At 35.3% G+C, this 13,073-nt stretch overlaps 2 protein-coding genes across 2 annotated transcripts; one reads left to right on the forward strand and one right to left on the reverse strand.

Moving 5' to 3' along the window:
* Nucleotides 1-2,841: 2,841 nt before the first annotated feature.
* LOC149415759 (uncharacterized) lies at nt 2,842-5,993 on the reverse strand. Its single transcript, XM_089641668.1, has 4 exons — nt 5,954-5,993; nt 4,960-5,164; nt 4,311-4,466; nt 2,842-3,011 (listed from the first exon to the last, which is right to left on the reverse strand). The coding sequence occupies exons 2-4, from the start codon at nt 5,111-5,113 to the stop codon at nt 2,842-2,844; spliced, it is 480 nt and encodes a 159-aa protein (XP_089497794.1). The 5' UTR covers nt 5,114-5,164; nt 5,954-5,993.
* Nucleotides 5,994-8,953: 2,960 nt separating this feature from the next.
* On the forward strand, nt 8,954-11,136 carry LOC149415760 (uncharacterized). The gene is made up of 4 exons (XM_089641669.1): nt 8,954-9,049; nt 9,569-9,684; nt 10,441-10,590; nt 10,685-11,136. Exons 2-4 carry the CDS (start codon nt 9,618-9,620, stop codon nt 11,134-11,136), a joined length of 669 nt encoding a protein of 222 aa, XP_089497795.1. The 5' UTR covers nt 8,954-9,049; nt 9,569-9,617.
* The last annotated feature ends 1,937 nt before the right edge of the window (nt 11,137-13,073 follow it).

Below are 13,073 nucleotides of genomic sequence, written 5' to 3' on the forward strand. Positions count from 1 at the left end.
CAATAAACCTTAGACCAGTAGCTCAAATAGAAAGGTAAGTCTTAAAATTATGTCATTTATAACCAACATTTATTTACCGGATCTCTAGTCAAAAGCTTTACCCCATGGACACGGAGGCCGTAATACGTACTATGTTAGAATATTTCACATCACGCATGCACCGACAACCGATAGTAGTATATTAGCGGTAGGTACTTTTGTACTTGTACGTTGTTTTCAAACTTACATAATATTTGGATGATTCAAGGACGCTGATTGTATATTTTAAAGTAATACTTTAAGTCAACTACTACCCAAGATAAAAGTAAAGTGTTGAAATCTGAAAATCACCCTGTACCTATATACAATTTATCACTAATTGGCTAATTTAACAAAAAAATACCTAAAACTTATGGGAGCCGAATTGTTCAATCTCCAGACGATGTGTTCAATATCCAAAATAATCATTCATAATTTTCAAGCCATGTTCAACGTCCACCTTTAAAGTCATAATATGGGCATATTATAGCTTCAATCTTCGAAAAATGATCTTTAAACATTTCCTGCTACTCATATGCATAAAACGAAATTACCAAAATCGAGAATATTTCAGAATTTGCCTGTAAAAACAAAAAAAAGTATCCTGTAAAAGTTGCTAAATGGTCTATTGAACATACAAGCACTAAGACAGCGTACTGGGTTTATTCAGATATTTCACACGTGAGCGAAAACAATTAAATAACAACTCAGTTTAAAGATGGATGTAATTTAAAGATGGAAGGAACATAATAGATAAACTATACAAAGGAAAGGAAAAATAGGGATAACATAAATAGTATTTAGACATATGAGAATAATAAATAGACTGATATAAATGAAAATAAAACATTTATGAATATTAAAATATACACAAAGAAGTAATAACATACTTCGGTAATAATAACTATTGAGGTTAGCATAATACATCCCTTCTGCATTCCTTCTATATCATTTTACTTTTGATTTCTGTTTCACTAAATTATTCAATCACCACACTACAACTAGTATGAAGTCCAGTGTAAAAAAAAGTGAATTAAATATGTTTGCATAAACATGTTGCTGAGAATTGTAAAACTTGTAATAGATATTTGTAATAAGCATTTACTTTGTGGCTCGTCATAATTTACAATAATATTCTAATTCTATTTAATATTCTCCTGACGAAGGAAGGGTGCTTCCGAAACCGGTAGAGTACAGTTAAAATTAAAGTGGTCTAAAACAAATTTATATCTTTTATTGCTTGTAATAGATAGCTGAAAATAGAAGACACATATATACATACATACATACATACACACATATACCCGGTCAGCGGCTGAGTTGGCATCATGTTTGGGTCCCACCCAGGCTTTGTAGACAATATTTTCCGCTCAAGGTGATGGCAGTAAGAGATTTTTAAATATTGTCAAGTTATTCGTAACACAGGAATGTTTGTCTCTCTTTAAAACAAATATAAAATGTGTTTGTAGAGTAACTACAATTATATATGTATGTATTTATAATTAGTATTATATAAATTATTGATGTAAAATAAAAAATAATCGCCAGTATTTTGACGAAATTTTGCCTACAAAAATTTTCTTTTGTAAGGGACAACGGCCATATTGACATATTTGTATGTCAGTATTCCACATATTTCAGAATGTGTCTCGTCAATTGTCCCTTTTGAGATCACACATAGATACATTAGAATCATGAAAAGGGTTGTATCGATGTGTCGGAATACGTCTCGTCAAATCTCTCTTCCAATATTATTAATAGTTACAGTTGGAAGAAGTAAAAGGTTTTTCTCCACCGTGAATCATTGTGTGTTTCGTCAATTTGCCCATTAAATAACATGGATAACTGCAATTGGAATACAAAAAAGGTTTTTCTCGGCTCTGAGTCACCAGGTGTTATATCAATTGTCCCCTTTGAGAACATGAATAGTTGCAATCGGAACATTACGAAGGCTTGTTTCGACTGTGAGTCAGCATGTGTCTCTTTAAATCTGCCCTTCGAGAACATGAATAGTTACAATTGCAACATGGAAAAGGTTTTTCTCCACCGTGGGTCAGCATGTGTCTCGTCAATTGTCCCAATTGAGAACATGAATAGTTACAATCTGAACACGAAAAAGGCTTTTCTTGACTGTGAGTCAGCATGTGTCTCTTCAAATCTCCCTTTCGAGAACATAAATATTTACAATCGGAACATGAAAATGGTTTTTCTCCACTGTGAGTCAGCATGTGTCTCGTCAATTGTTCCTTTCGAGAACATGTGTAGTTACAACCGGAACACGAAAAAGGTTTTTCTCCCCTGTGAGTTACCATGTGTCTCTTCATGTCTCCCTTTCGAGAACAAGAATGGTTACATTCACCACATGAAAATGGCTTTTCTCCATTGTGCTCCAGGATGTGTTTCGACAAATCACCCTTTCGTGAACATGTAAAGTTACAATCGGAACATAGAAAAGCTTTTCCTCTACTGTGAGTTATCATATGTCTCTTCAATTGTCCCTTTCGAGAACATGAATAGTTACAATCGGAACACGAAAAAGGTTTATCTCTACTGTGAGTCAGCATGTGTGTGGACAAATAAACTTTTCGAGAACATGAATAGTTGCAATTAGAACACGAAAAAGGTTTTTCTCCAGTATGGGTGCGCAAGTGCTGTTCTAACTCTGACTTATAAGTGCACGAGTAGTTACAATGGGGACACGATAATCGTTTTCCTGCAGTATGCTTCTTCAGATCTGTCAAAAAGTCAGAAAATGATTACGGATAAAATATAACAAGTGTAAAAAAAACAAACAAATATCAAGAATTGTTGAATAAAACAAAGCTAGTTGGTTTTACCTGCTGACTGTGTAATTTTTTTATAGCGTTTTAAGCATTTATAATTGAAACGCGGCAGGTCTATGTCAATTTCAACTTTATAAGGAACTCTCGCTTCATCTTCTTCTCGGGCTTCTGGTTCCGGCTTGATGGTTACAAACTCCATATTAAAGCTACCTGGAAAAACAAAACAACAATACCTACATTGATCAAATGATCATATTAATCATGCCAAGACGAACATCAAAAACTACACATAATGCATTTAAGAATACGATCGCCCCTCTCCGACAGATCTGAAATATATATATTTTTTTTTGTTATTACGCTTAAAGATACAACTGAATAACTACGTAGATGAGTAAAATTGGATAAGAGACTAAAATAAATAAAATGGGCCCAGATTTCCGCTTCAGGGACCAATTTTTCAAGAAGGTTGTGCAAATAGTTGTTTTTTATAGTTATTAAGTTGAGTCATAGGGTTTTTTTACCAAACAAAATATTTGCATTAAGCATGGCGAGCGATCCTAAAAGTTGACCACAGAGTTTAACTAATTAACCATGACACCGTATTTCCACAGACATAGGCAGTGAAAATGGACCTCAACAGAACACACTATGTCTTGTCACATTCAAATATCACGTCATACGTAATCTTCTATTATTGTGACTTTTGACATGACATGACCCGATTCAAGTATTTGGTTTACTTGATTTTGGTATGTCTTCCTTGGGAGTCATCAACTTTTTCTACCATTCAAATCCGCATATGTATAACGAAAATGTATCACGAAATCTGAATATGTATATCGATTTTACTATGCTAATTGTAATGATAACTTAAGATTAACAAATAATGTTACACATAGTTTAAAGATAAAACAAATTAATATACAACGCGATTCAACATAATTTTTCGAGAATTTTGATTTCGCTATTTCGACCACTTATTATTGACATTGATATTGAATACTGGACACTCTCTGATGTAACTGTGTACATGTCTGTTCTATGACTGTCTTGACATATGTCCCTTTTAAGAGTTGAATAGTTAGTAATCGGAACATGAAAAAGGTTTTCTCCACTGTGAGTCAGCATGTGTTCCATCAAATCTCCCTTTCGAGAACATGACTAGTTACAATCACAACATGGAAAAGGTTTTTCTCCACTTTGAGTCAGCATGTATATCGTCAAATGTCTCATTTAAGAACATGAATAGTTGCAATTGGAACATCAATAATTGCAGTAAGAAAACGAAAAATGTTTTTCTCCAGTATGGGTGTGGCGTTCTAAATCTGACTTTTGCACGAGTGGTTACGATGGGGATAAGATAATGGTTTTCCAGCAGAATGCTTCTTCAGAACTTTCAATTAGTCAGAAAATTATTACAAATAAAGCTTAACAAGTGTAAGAAGAATTAGTTAAAAAAAGGAAAAAATGGCACGAATGAAATGAAACAAAGTAAGTCACTTTTACCTGCTGACTGTGTAATTCTTTCAGAGCGTTTTAAGCATTCATTATTAACACCCGGCAGGTCTACGTCAATTTCAATTTTATATGGAACTGCTCGTTCATCTTCTTCTTGGGGTTCTGGTTCCACCTTGATGGCTACAGTCTCCATATTAAAGCTAGCTGGAAAAACAAAACAACAATAAGTAAAAAGATCAAATGATCTAATAAATCACGCCAAACGAACATCAATAACTACAAGTAATGCTTGATGATCAATCTGCGAGAGATATTGCAATGAAATAATTTAATTTGTTAAAATAATTACGCTTAAAGATACAAGTGAATAACCATGTAGATGCGGGAAATTGGATAAGAGACTATAAGAAATAAAAAGGACTCCAGATATCCGCTTTAGGGACCAATGATTCAAGAAGTAAAAACCATTAGCTCTTGAGCACCTTCAGCATGGAGTTTTGTTGTTTACAGAGAATGAAATAAGGTTTTTTTTAGAGGAAAAACTTGAGAAATCGAGTAATTTAAGATAAATATTTGCCTTGGCAAAATAGGACGTTCTGAATAAGCACATGTCCTGTCTGCGCGACATTTCAAAATGGACATGGATTCCGATCATTTCAATTTAACTTTTTTTTTCATAATATACAATGCAACTTACTGGCTGGGCAAGTACTCTCCTCATACTGCGAAAATTCCTTCTTTACTTTTGACAGGTCAAATTCTATATTCGTATATGATATTTTACCCCCGACTTCTTCCTGGGGTCCTGGTTCCGTCTTGATTGAAACAGTATCTGAATTTAATAGATCCATTGCACTGCTGGGGTAACGTATGGTAATTGGTTTAATCCCAAAGAAATATACCTGGACATTGTCATAATGAAACATTAATTTGTATGAGCATTCAATATGTGATGGTAGTTAGAATCTTCTGTTGAAACAATGAAGTTGTGCGCATTACACATATTTGACCTTGTAATTGTGAACTTAAACTTAAGTCATTTGAAAACGGTTAAGAGAATAGTCGGATTACTCAATTTAAACAGGTATTAGTGTAGCAGGTGTAATAGGTAATGTGTCAAAATCCAGTTGTAATTTTTCTAGTAAGTTTTTGACGAAGTAAAATATAGCAATCTTCTTAAAGTTACCAATAAATGACAGACATGACAGAAGGTATGCAAATTGAATTTTTTCTGAAATATTGTTTGTTATTTCTTTACATTGTATCTTTTTCACGTAAGAATTTTTAACCTCACTATGACAAGCCTGTCTTGAAGTCAATTATTTTTCGTGTGCGTTGAATTGAAATTGCATTTGTCATTCCTATATATTTGAAAAAGGAGTGGCCCTAATGTGGATCCTTGAGGAGCTCCTTAGTTTGTGTTGTGTTGTGTTGACTGTTTTTGTTTTCTTAGCTGACATATTGCATTCACAGGTCACATTGACAAACTAAATAGATTCCATAACTGACTGATTGGTGCTATAAAATAATTCAAGATATGGCGATACGATAGTTCACGTTAGCGTTAGACAATTGTTTATTTGAGCAGCCGTAGTTCAAATTAAGGAACAGAGGTCACTCAGTTTGATTTGGATTAAGTTTCGCTGCCTAAACGAATAGTGTGATTAGAAAATATCATCTTTAGCACTTACCAGTAACTCTCATGCATGTGGTGATAAATTTAACATCCAGGGTTAAACAGTGTAATGTATATTATGTAGAAATAGATTAAGAAACTGGATAAAACCATTGGCCGTGAAGAAACCTTGCGTCATAAATTTAATAGTGATATTCAGTGTTGCCAACTCGATAATTAATGATGAGATACAAAAAGACCTAGAAAGGATTTAAAAATCTCGTAACTCCAAATTTCCGTTTCACAATATTTTCGTTTTATTTCAAAATTTCAACACATAAATGTGAGATTTAGTTCAATATTTAAAGATTTGGATATTTAAAAAAAACCACGAACTTAACCGTTTAAAATTGCGTCTCACTTCTTATTTTAATTATAAATCACTAGTTGCAAGAACCTAACAGTTGTTATTCGCTAATTATAAGTTGTTATAATAAACGCATGTTATATTTATTGAAAGTAGAGAAAAGTTGATGTTTTTTAATCAAATCATAAAAAACCCTCAGCAACGCCGGGTACACGTAAGTTAGTAAAATAATAAAAAAAATTCACACATTATTATAAGCATTAATTACGCGCCTGAAACATCCATACAAATTGAAAATATCTCCCGAGTAAAAATAATTTCGCCGATGGGAATGGATATTTGAGGTGAGTGATTTATGCTTATAATAATTTACTGTCGTTTGTGCTATGGATAAAAACCTTGTTTTATAAACATTAATCATTAAAAATATTGTTAGGTATTTTTCCTCTTAATTTGGCCTCCGTGACAACTTGGAACACTTTGCTCATTGTTTTCATCGCCAATTGTCGATCGTTTTCATTACCCTCATTCTCAAAATTTTCAAAATAAGAATTCGTTAATACTGGAATGACATTTTGCAACATAGCTGTGGAAATGCTTTTCATAAAAACCAAAGTTTAAATTACCAGAATACGTAAGCTGCTATGTTTGATCGTAGTTAGTCGAGAATTCTAATATTCCATACCAACCAAGGGTCTACGTTCAACCTGAGCAGCATCCTCGTTCGTGACTCCAGAAGCTTCCAGTCAGGTTGTAAGGCTGATCGGCTTGTTGGCTTCTTTCGTTTTCACGCCAAGGATTGGCTTGCCGTTTGAGAGAGATTGAGAAGTTCTCTTCTAAGTAAAACACTTGTGTTTTGGCTTGATATGTTTTAATATGTCACAAACAAGAGGGTAGACTTAAAACTCAGAAAGAGAAGCGAGAGTTTATTGATAATGAATGTAGACTCAATGATAATGTAGAATTGAATCCCGGTTTGGAATCACAACACGCTATTTATAAACAAACCAATATTGGACGTGACCACAGACACGAGATATTATAGACGCGAAATTCATGACAATATTACACTATGACGTGTCATAGACAAAAATATATAACATAAAAGGTGGCATAGACTGACAAAGATAATGTAAAAGGCTCTACACATCGAGATTATAACATGAGAAAACGAAAGATTTTAGGCTTGACTGAATTTAAATATGAAACAGGACAATCACAAAATACGACACGAAACACAACAGAGTCCTTAAAAAACGTTAAAAATTGTTAAAATGACCTACGAGCGTTGCATCAAGCTTGCTCAAGATTGTGATAATAACGTTTAAATGCATAAAAATAATCTAATTTAAATTATCCGAATATGTAAACTGATGAGTTTGGCCGCAACAGGTTTGGGATTGTGATGGTCCATTGCAACCGACGCTTTACTTTCGGCCATATCCTGAAACATATTCAATTTGTTACTTTTACCCAAGAGCGGTGCAACAAGCACACCCCAGATGAGATTGAGATAATACTGTTTAAATGCATGTAATTGATGTCATTAGATATATACAAATAATATAAATCATCAGATAATTGCTGCTGTAAAAATCTAGCATACTTTCCCAGATAATCTGACTGCCGGTGAAAATCTGGCTCTGCAAATTTTCCTGAATTGCCGTCTCCATGCTGAGGGTCGTCGTACTAACAGTGGTTTGTCATTTAAAATATATTCAGTGTCCTAATTAAAAATATTATGGATTGCCCAGAAGCCCAAGGACCCGTTTTTTTTTTTTTTTTTTTTTTTTAAAGTCGGAGGCGGTTTACTTACGTTCCCCGCGAGCACTTAGGCCATACGCCCATTGTACTATCTCCCATTTTACCTCATTCCCTTGCCAGTAACCCGGTCCCTTTTATGAAGTTCACCAGGGCTGTCATTGGATATGTGGCGATGTCTTCTGGTTCCACACTGTGTCTTCCCAGGTATCTGAGCCTTATTCCCAGCAGAGCGGGACATTGGCACCATAGGTGAATTGGAGTCTCTTCCTCCTCTTCACATTTCCTACAGATGTTGGTGTTTTCCACTCCCAACAGTTGCATGTGTCTCCTGAGATGGCAGTGTCCCGTTAATAGTCCTACCAGTTCCCTCAGTGAGTTTCTGTCCATATCGAGTAGTTGCCTGGTTCGGTTAGGGTCCGGTCCCTTTATGAGTACTTTAGATTGCCTCATTCCGGGTGCCTTCTTCCATTCCTTCCAGTGTTGGGATTTGACCCACCTCTTGATATGTAGTTTGGTGTGGCAAGCTGCTACTCCTACGGCCGGCTCAGATCCCGCAAGTGGTGCTTTCGCCCCTTTCCTTGCTAGTTCGTCAGCCCGCTCGTTGCCCTCAATACCTTTATGTCCTGGTACCCAGAGCAGGGTTACTTTATTGATGGTCGCCATTTCTATTAGGATAGTCCTGCATTCCATCACCAGTCTGGAGTCGCATCGGTTACTTTCCAGTGCCATTAAGGCCGCCTGGCTATCCGAACATATGTTTATGTTCTTATTTCTGTACCCGATACTCATATTCTCCTGTGCGCAGGCTAAGATGGCTTTCATCTCAGCTTGACCCGTTTAGAAATGGCAACATTCCAGGTGGGAAGCATATACCACGGTAAGGGTTTTTACAATCAAGTTGGCAACACTGACTATTAATTATATCGAAATTGTTGACGCATTTTTCCTTCAGGTTTCATCCTGTTTCCAAATCTATCTTTACACAATATACCTTACACTTTTTAATCCTGCTTTATCGTCACATGCTTGTAATAGTTACTGGTAAGTTCAAATGCTGATATTTTCTATACAAGCATTCATTACGGTAGGCATTCATTTTGCAAGCGGCCCTTTTTCCAAATCAAACTAAGCGACCCTGTTTTAATTTGGACTACAGTTGTTAAAATGCAAAACTGCACTGTGTTAAATGTGAAATTTGTGCCAATCGGTAAGTTGGGTAATTCATTTAGCGTTTTGTTTGAAGAACGTTTAAACTCTCAATTTGACGTCTACCCAGTATTACCAAGACGTTGATTCAAATAATAACAAAATATGGATTGCACATATTTTGTTATAAAAGCGTTATGTCGTATCCGATACACTGTAATACCTGTTAATACAAAGATAGTGGGTAATCCGACGATTTTCTTCACCGTTTTAAAATCACTTAACTTCAAGGTCACAATTAGCATATGTGTATTGCATACGTCTTCACAGTTTTAACTGAATATTCCAACCGGATCAAAATATTCAAAGATCATGCAATTTAAAGTTCTGTTATAACAATGTTATGTTTTTCAGGCATTTTCTTGGTCTTGAACCAATTATCGAACGTTACCACAACAGTGCCATGGATCTATTAAATCCAGATACTGTTTTCATCAAGAAGGAACCAGGACCCCAGGAGGTGGTCGGAGGTAAAATACTCTATAAAAATATAGATTTCGACCTGCCAGATGTATATAAGGAATGTTCGAAGTATGCTGAGTTCTTGTACAGCCAGTTAGTTGCGTTGTTTATATGAACAAACATTTAAATGTTCAATTCCGATGTTGGGGATCCATGTCCATTTTGAGATGTTCGTAAGGTTCTTTGGTATTTACCTCAATAAGTTTCTTTACGGATAACTGCCAAACTACAGCGAAATTCAGTTCCCGATTCCTCAAGTTTTCACTTCACTTGGTTTGGGACATAATATTTTATCTAATTATATATTAACTTATAAGTTAGAATACACAATTGACGCAAGACAACATTATTCCATCGGCTACGAACAACGAAAGTCCGTACTGAAGGTGCTCCATAGGTTTTCCTTTTTGAAACATTGGTCCTCGAAGCGGACATCTGGGGTCGTTCTTATTTATCAAAGTCTCTTATCATGTTATTCAATATTTTCCCTTTACACACGAGTTTTAGACTCTTGTAAAGGTAAACATGTTAATTTTTATTGAAATATGTTCTTACTATGTAAATTTAAACATTATACTGTATTTTATAAAATAAATAAAAATATTAAATAAAAAAAAAAAAAAAAAATATCTTCAATTGACAATTTTCAGAGAGGAAGTAATAATTTGAAATGTGTAACGTGAAGTTATTAAAGTATACGTTTATTGTTTTTCATATTAAAATGATCAATTATCAATATACGTACCATCAATTTATTTTTCCAGGTAGCGTTTATGTGGATACTGTTACCATCAAGCAGGAACCCGGACCCCGAGAAGAATATGAAGGGGGAATTCTTTGCCTGGAAGTTGAAGACCTGCAGAATGTTAAAAATGAATGCTTAAAACGAATGGAAGGATTTACCCAGCCAGCAGGTAATTAATATCGATTATTCTGTTTCATTTAATAATTGCAAATATCCTTTTAAATTTTTTCAAAATTATCTGCATTTTCCGTATTTATTTTCAGACTTATCGACAGAGAAGCATCCTGCAAAAAAAAGATTTTCTTGTCCCCATTGTAACTTCTTTTGCTGTTATAAGTCACGGTTAAAACCGCACTTGCGCATCCATACTGGAGAAAAACCTTTTTCGTGTCCCGACTGCAACTATTCATGTTCTCAGAATGGAGATTTGAAGAAACACATGCTGACCCACAGTGGAGAAAAACCTTTTTCATGTTCTGACTGTAACTACTCATGTTCTCAAAAGGGATCTTTGAAGAAACATATGCTGACCCACAGTGGAGAAAAACCTTTTTCATGTTCCGACTGCAACTACTCATGTTCTCAAAAGGGATCTTTGACTATCCACATGATGACTCACAGTGGAGAAAAACCTTATTCATGCTCCAAGTGCAGTTATTTATGTTCTCTAAAGAGCCGTTTGATGAGACACATGCTGACTCACAATGGGGAATAACCTTTCTTATGTTACGACTACAATAAATCATCTCCACAGAAGGGAAGGCTGAAGGTACACAAGCTGACCCACTGTCGAGAATAAACCTTTTTCTTTTCGTGTGTTACTACTCATCTTCACAAAAGTGTGCCTTAATAAGACATGCTGATTCATTCGCATAATACAAGCGATTTGTGGTCTTACATCTGACGTCAAAGGGATTCGCCACGATTCAAAATTAAAACTTTTAATGGGCAGTTAAAATGTTTGGAGCTTTTGAATCCCCAGAATTTATCCTTAATTGTATATTATATTAATTAATTTGTTTTCTTTTCCAACTCAGAAGAACGCATTACTTTATTATGATTTAAGTCAATATTTAAATTAAAATGGCACTATAGAAGTACCTACCTATGAGGCTTATGTAAGAATAGCGGATGATTATGTATAGGGCTGTACTTGAATGTGACAAGACGGAGTGGGTTGTGTGGAGGATTATCCTCTATGCATACCTTTGCGGGTAATCGGCGTTATGGGTAGTTAGTTAAAATCTGTTTTAATTGGCATAATCCAATCCGTCTAGAAGGAAATGAACTGCTTGTAGCCTCATAGGTTAAATATCTGGGAATTATCCTTACAGAAGACATGAAGGATATAAAAGGTATGGAACGACAAAGAGGAGCAATCAGTTTGAGGACCGGAATGCTCTCAAGGCGGTTCCACCACTGTAGCGAAGATGTTAGGTACTGCACTGCCCTATACATGTCAGTACTGTGGACACAATATCCAGTAGCGCAATGAGACAAGCTGAGGGTGTGCCACAACAACGCATATAAGCAACTTATGCAACTATCGAGGTTTTGCAGTGTCTCCACGATGTTCACAGAAGAGAGGGTCCACTGCCTTACTTCGCCACCGACTAGCCAGCTTCTGGACCGGACATGGCTGCTTCCGAGTGGCTCAGCTCTCCACTAAACGAGCGATGGATGCGGCGACCTCCCTGATGGACGATCATTTAATTTAATATCTTCTTCTTTATGTACCGTATCAGGTCCCCCCGACGTTGGCGATCACTCTTGAAAATGTCTCTTTGTCTTGCGCTGCCCGGAATAGCTCCTCCACACTTCTAATGCCGGTCCACTCTCGTATATTTCGCAGCCAAGACATTTGTCTCCTACCCGGCCCTCTGCGACCCTCTATCTTGCCTTTCAATATTAACTGGAGCAAGTGATACTAACAAATAAAATAAAGTGATATTAAATAATTTAATATAATGTTTTTCTATGTTATCATGTGGCAACTATTGTGTTTTTATTTCTCTCTTATATATATATATCATGTTACATTTCAGACTGGGATTGCACCACCCTCCTGGTCCTGCTGGCTTAAAAACTTAAAATAAAAAATAAATAAACCTTTTGATTCGACTCAGATAATTTGTTTTCAAAAAGATGTAAATTATTCACCTAAACGTTCTTTAAAACCCAGTGATAAAGAAAACAGACCTACGTGTCAAGACAAAGTTATCAGTGAGTATAACCAAATACTATATTTTCTGAAAGTCGCACAGCTTCATAAAAATACTGGCAACATTCCACAATATCACAAGAGTGTGTAGTATGAGGCCATCCCTTTTGGACTATTTTGTTGTTTTTTTTGTATCCGAAAATAATTAATTTTATGCAATTTTAGTAAGTTTTACGGGACATAAAAACACGTATATAAAGAAACTGGTAAGTTTAAAAAAAATAGATAATTTTACCTAAAAAAAAACCGAAATACTATAAAACAGAAAACATTTGTTTTGTATTAACTCTTGACAGGCCAAGATGCCAAACAAAACGACCGTAACCATGTAGGTCTTCCGACGACCCCATACATTTTTCTGTCTTATGGGAACTATAAAAATCCCAATTATTCAGTCAATTATTAATGGTAGGTAACCCATGTATTTGTGA

Source organism: Hesperophylax consimilis, chromosome 17 (assembly GCF_061612785.1).
Source record: "Hesperophylax consimilis isolate HC1 chromosome 17, BYU_Hcon_1.0, whole genome shotgun sequence".
NCBI lineage: Eukaryota > Metazoa > Arthropoda > Insecta > Trichoptera > Limnephilidae > Hesperophylax > Hesperophylax consimilis.

Excerpts from the sequence above, each read along its gene's own strand:
- LOC149415759 (XM_089641668.1), bottom strand. The coding sequence starts at position 5,113 with ATGGATCTATTAAATTCAGATACTGTTTCAATCAAGACGGAACCAGGA. Across the intron at positions 4,467-4,959 it reads GGAGAGTACTTGCCCAGCCA|CTAGCTTTAATATGGAGACT; the intron begins GTAAGTTGCATT and ends TTGTTTTTCCAG. Across the intron at positions 3,012-4,310 it reads AAGAATTACACAGTCAGCAG|GTAGCTTTAATATGGAGTTT; the intron begins GTAAAAGTGACT and ends TTGTTTTTCCAG.
- LOC149415760 (XM_089641669.1), top strand. The coding sequence starts at position 9,618 with ATGGATCTATTAAATCCAGATACTGTTTTCATCAAGAAGGAACCAGGA. Across the intron at positions 9,685-10,440 it reads ACCCCAGGAGGTGGTCGGAG|GTAGCGTTTATGTGGATACT; the intron begins GTAAAATACTCT and ends TTATTTTTCCAG. Across the intron at positions 10,591-10,684 it reads AGGATTTACCCAGCCAGCAG|ACTTATCGACAGAGAAGCAT; the intron begins GTAATTAATATC and ends ATTTATTTTCAG.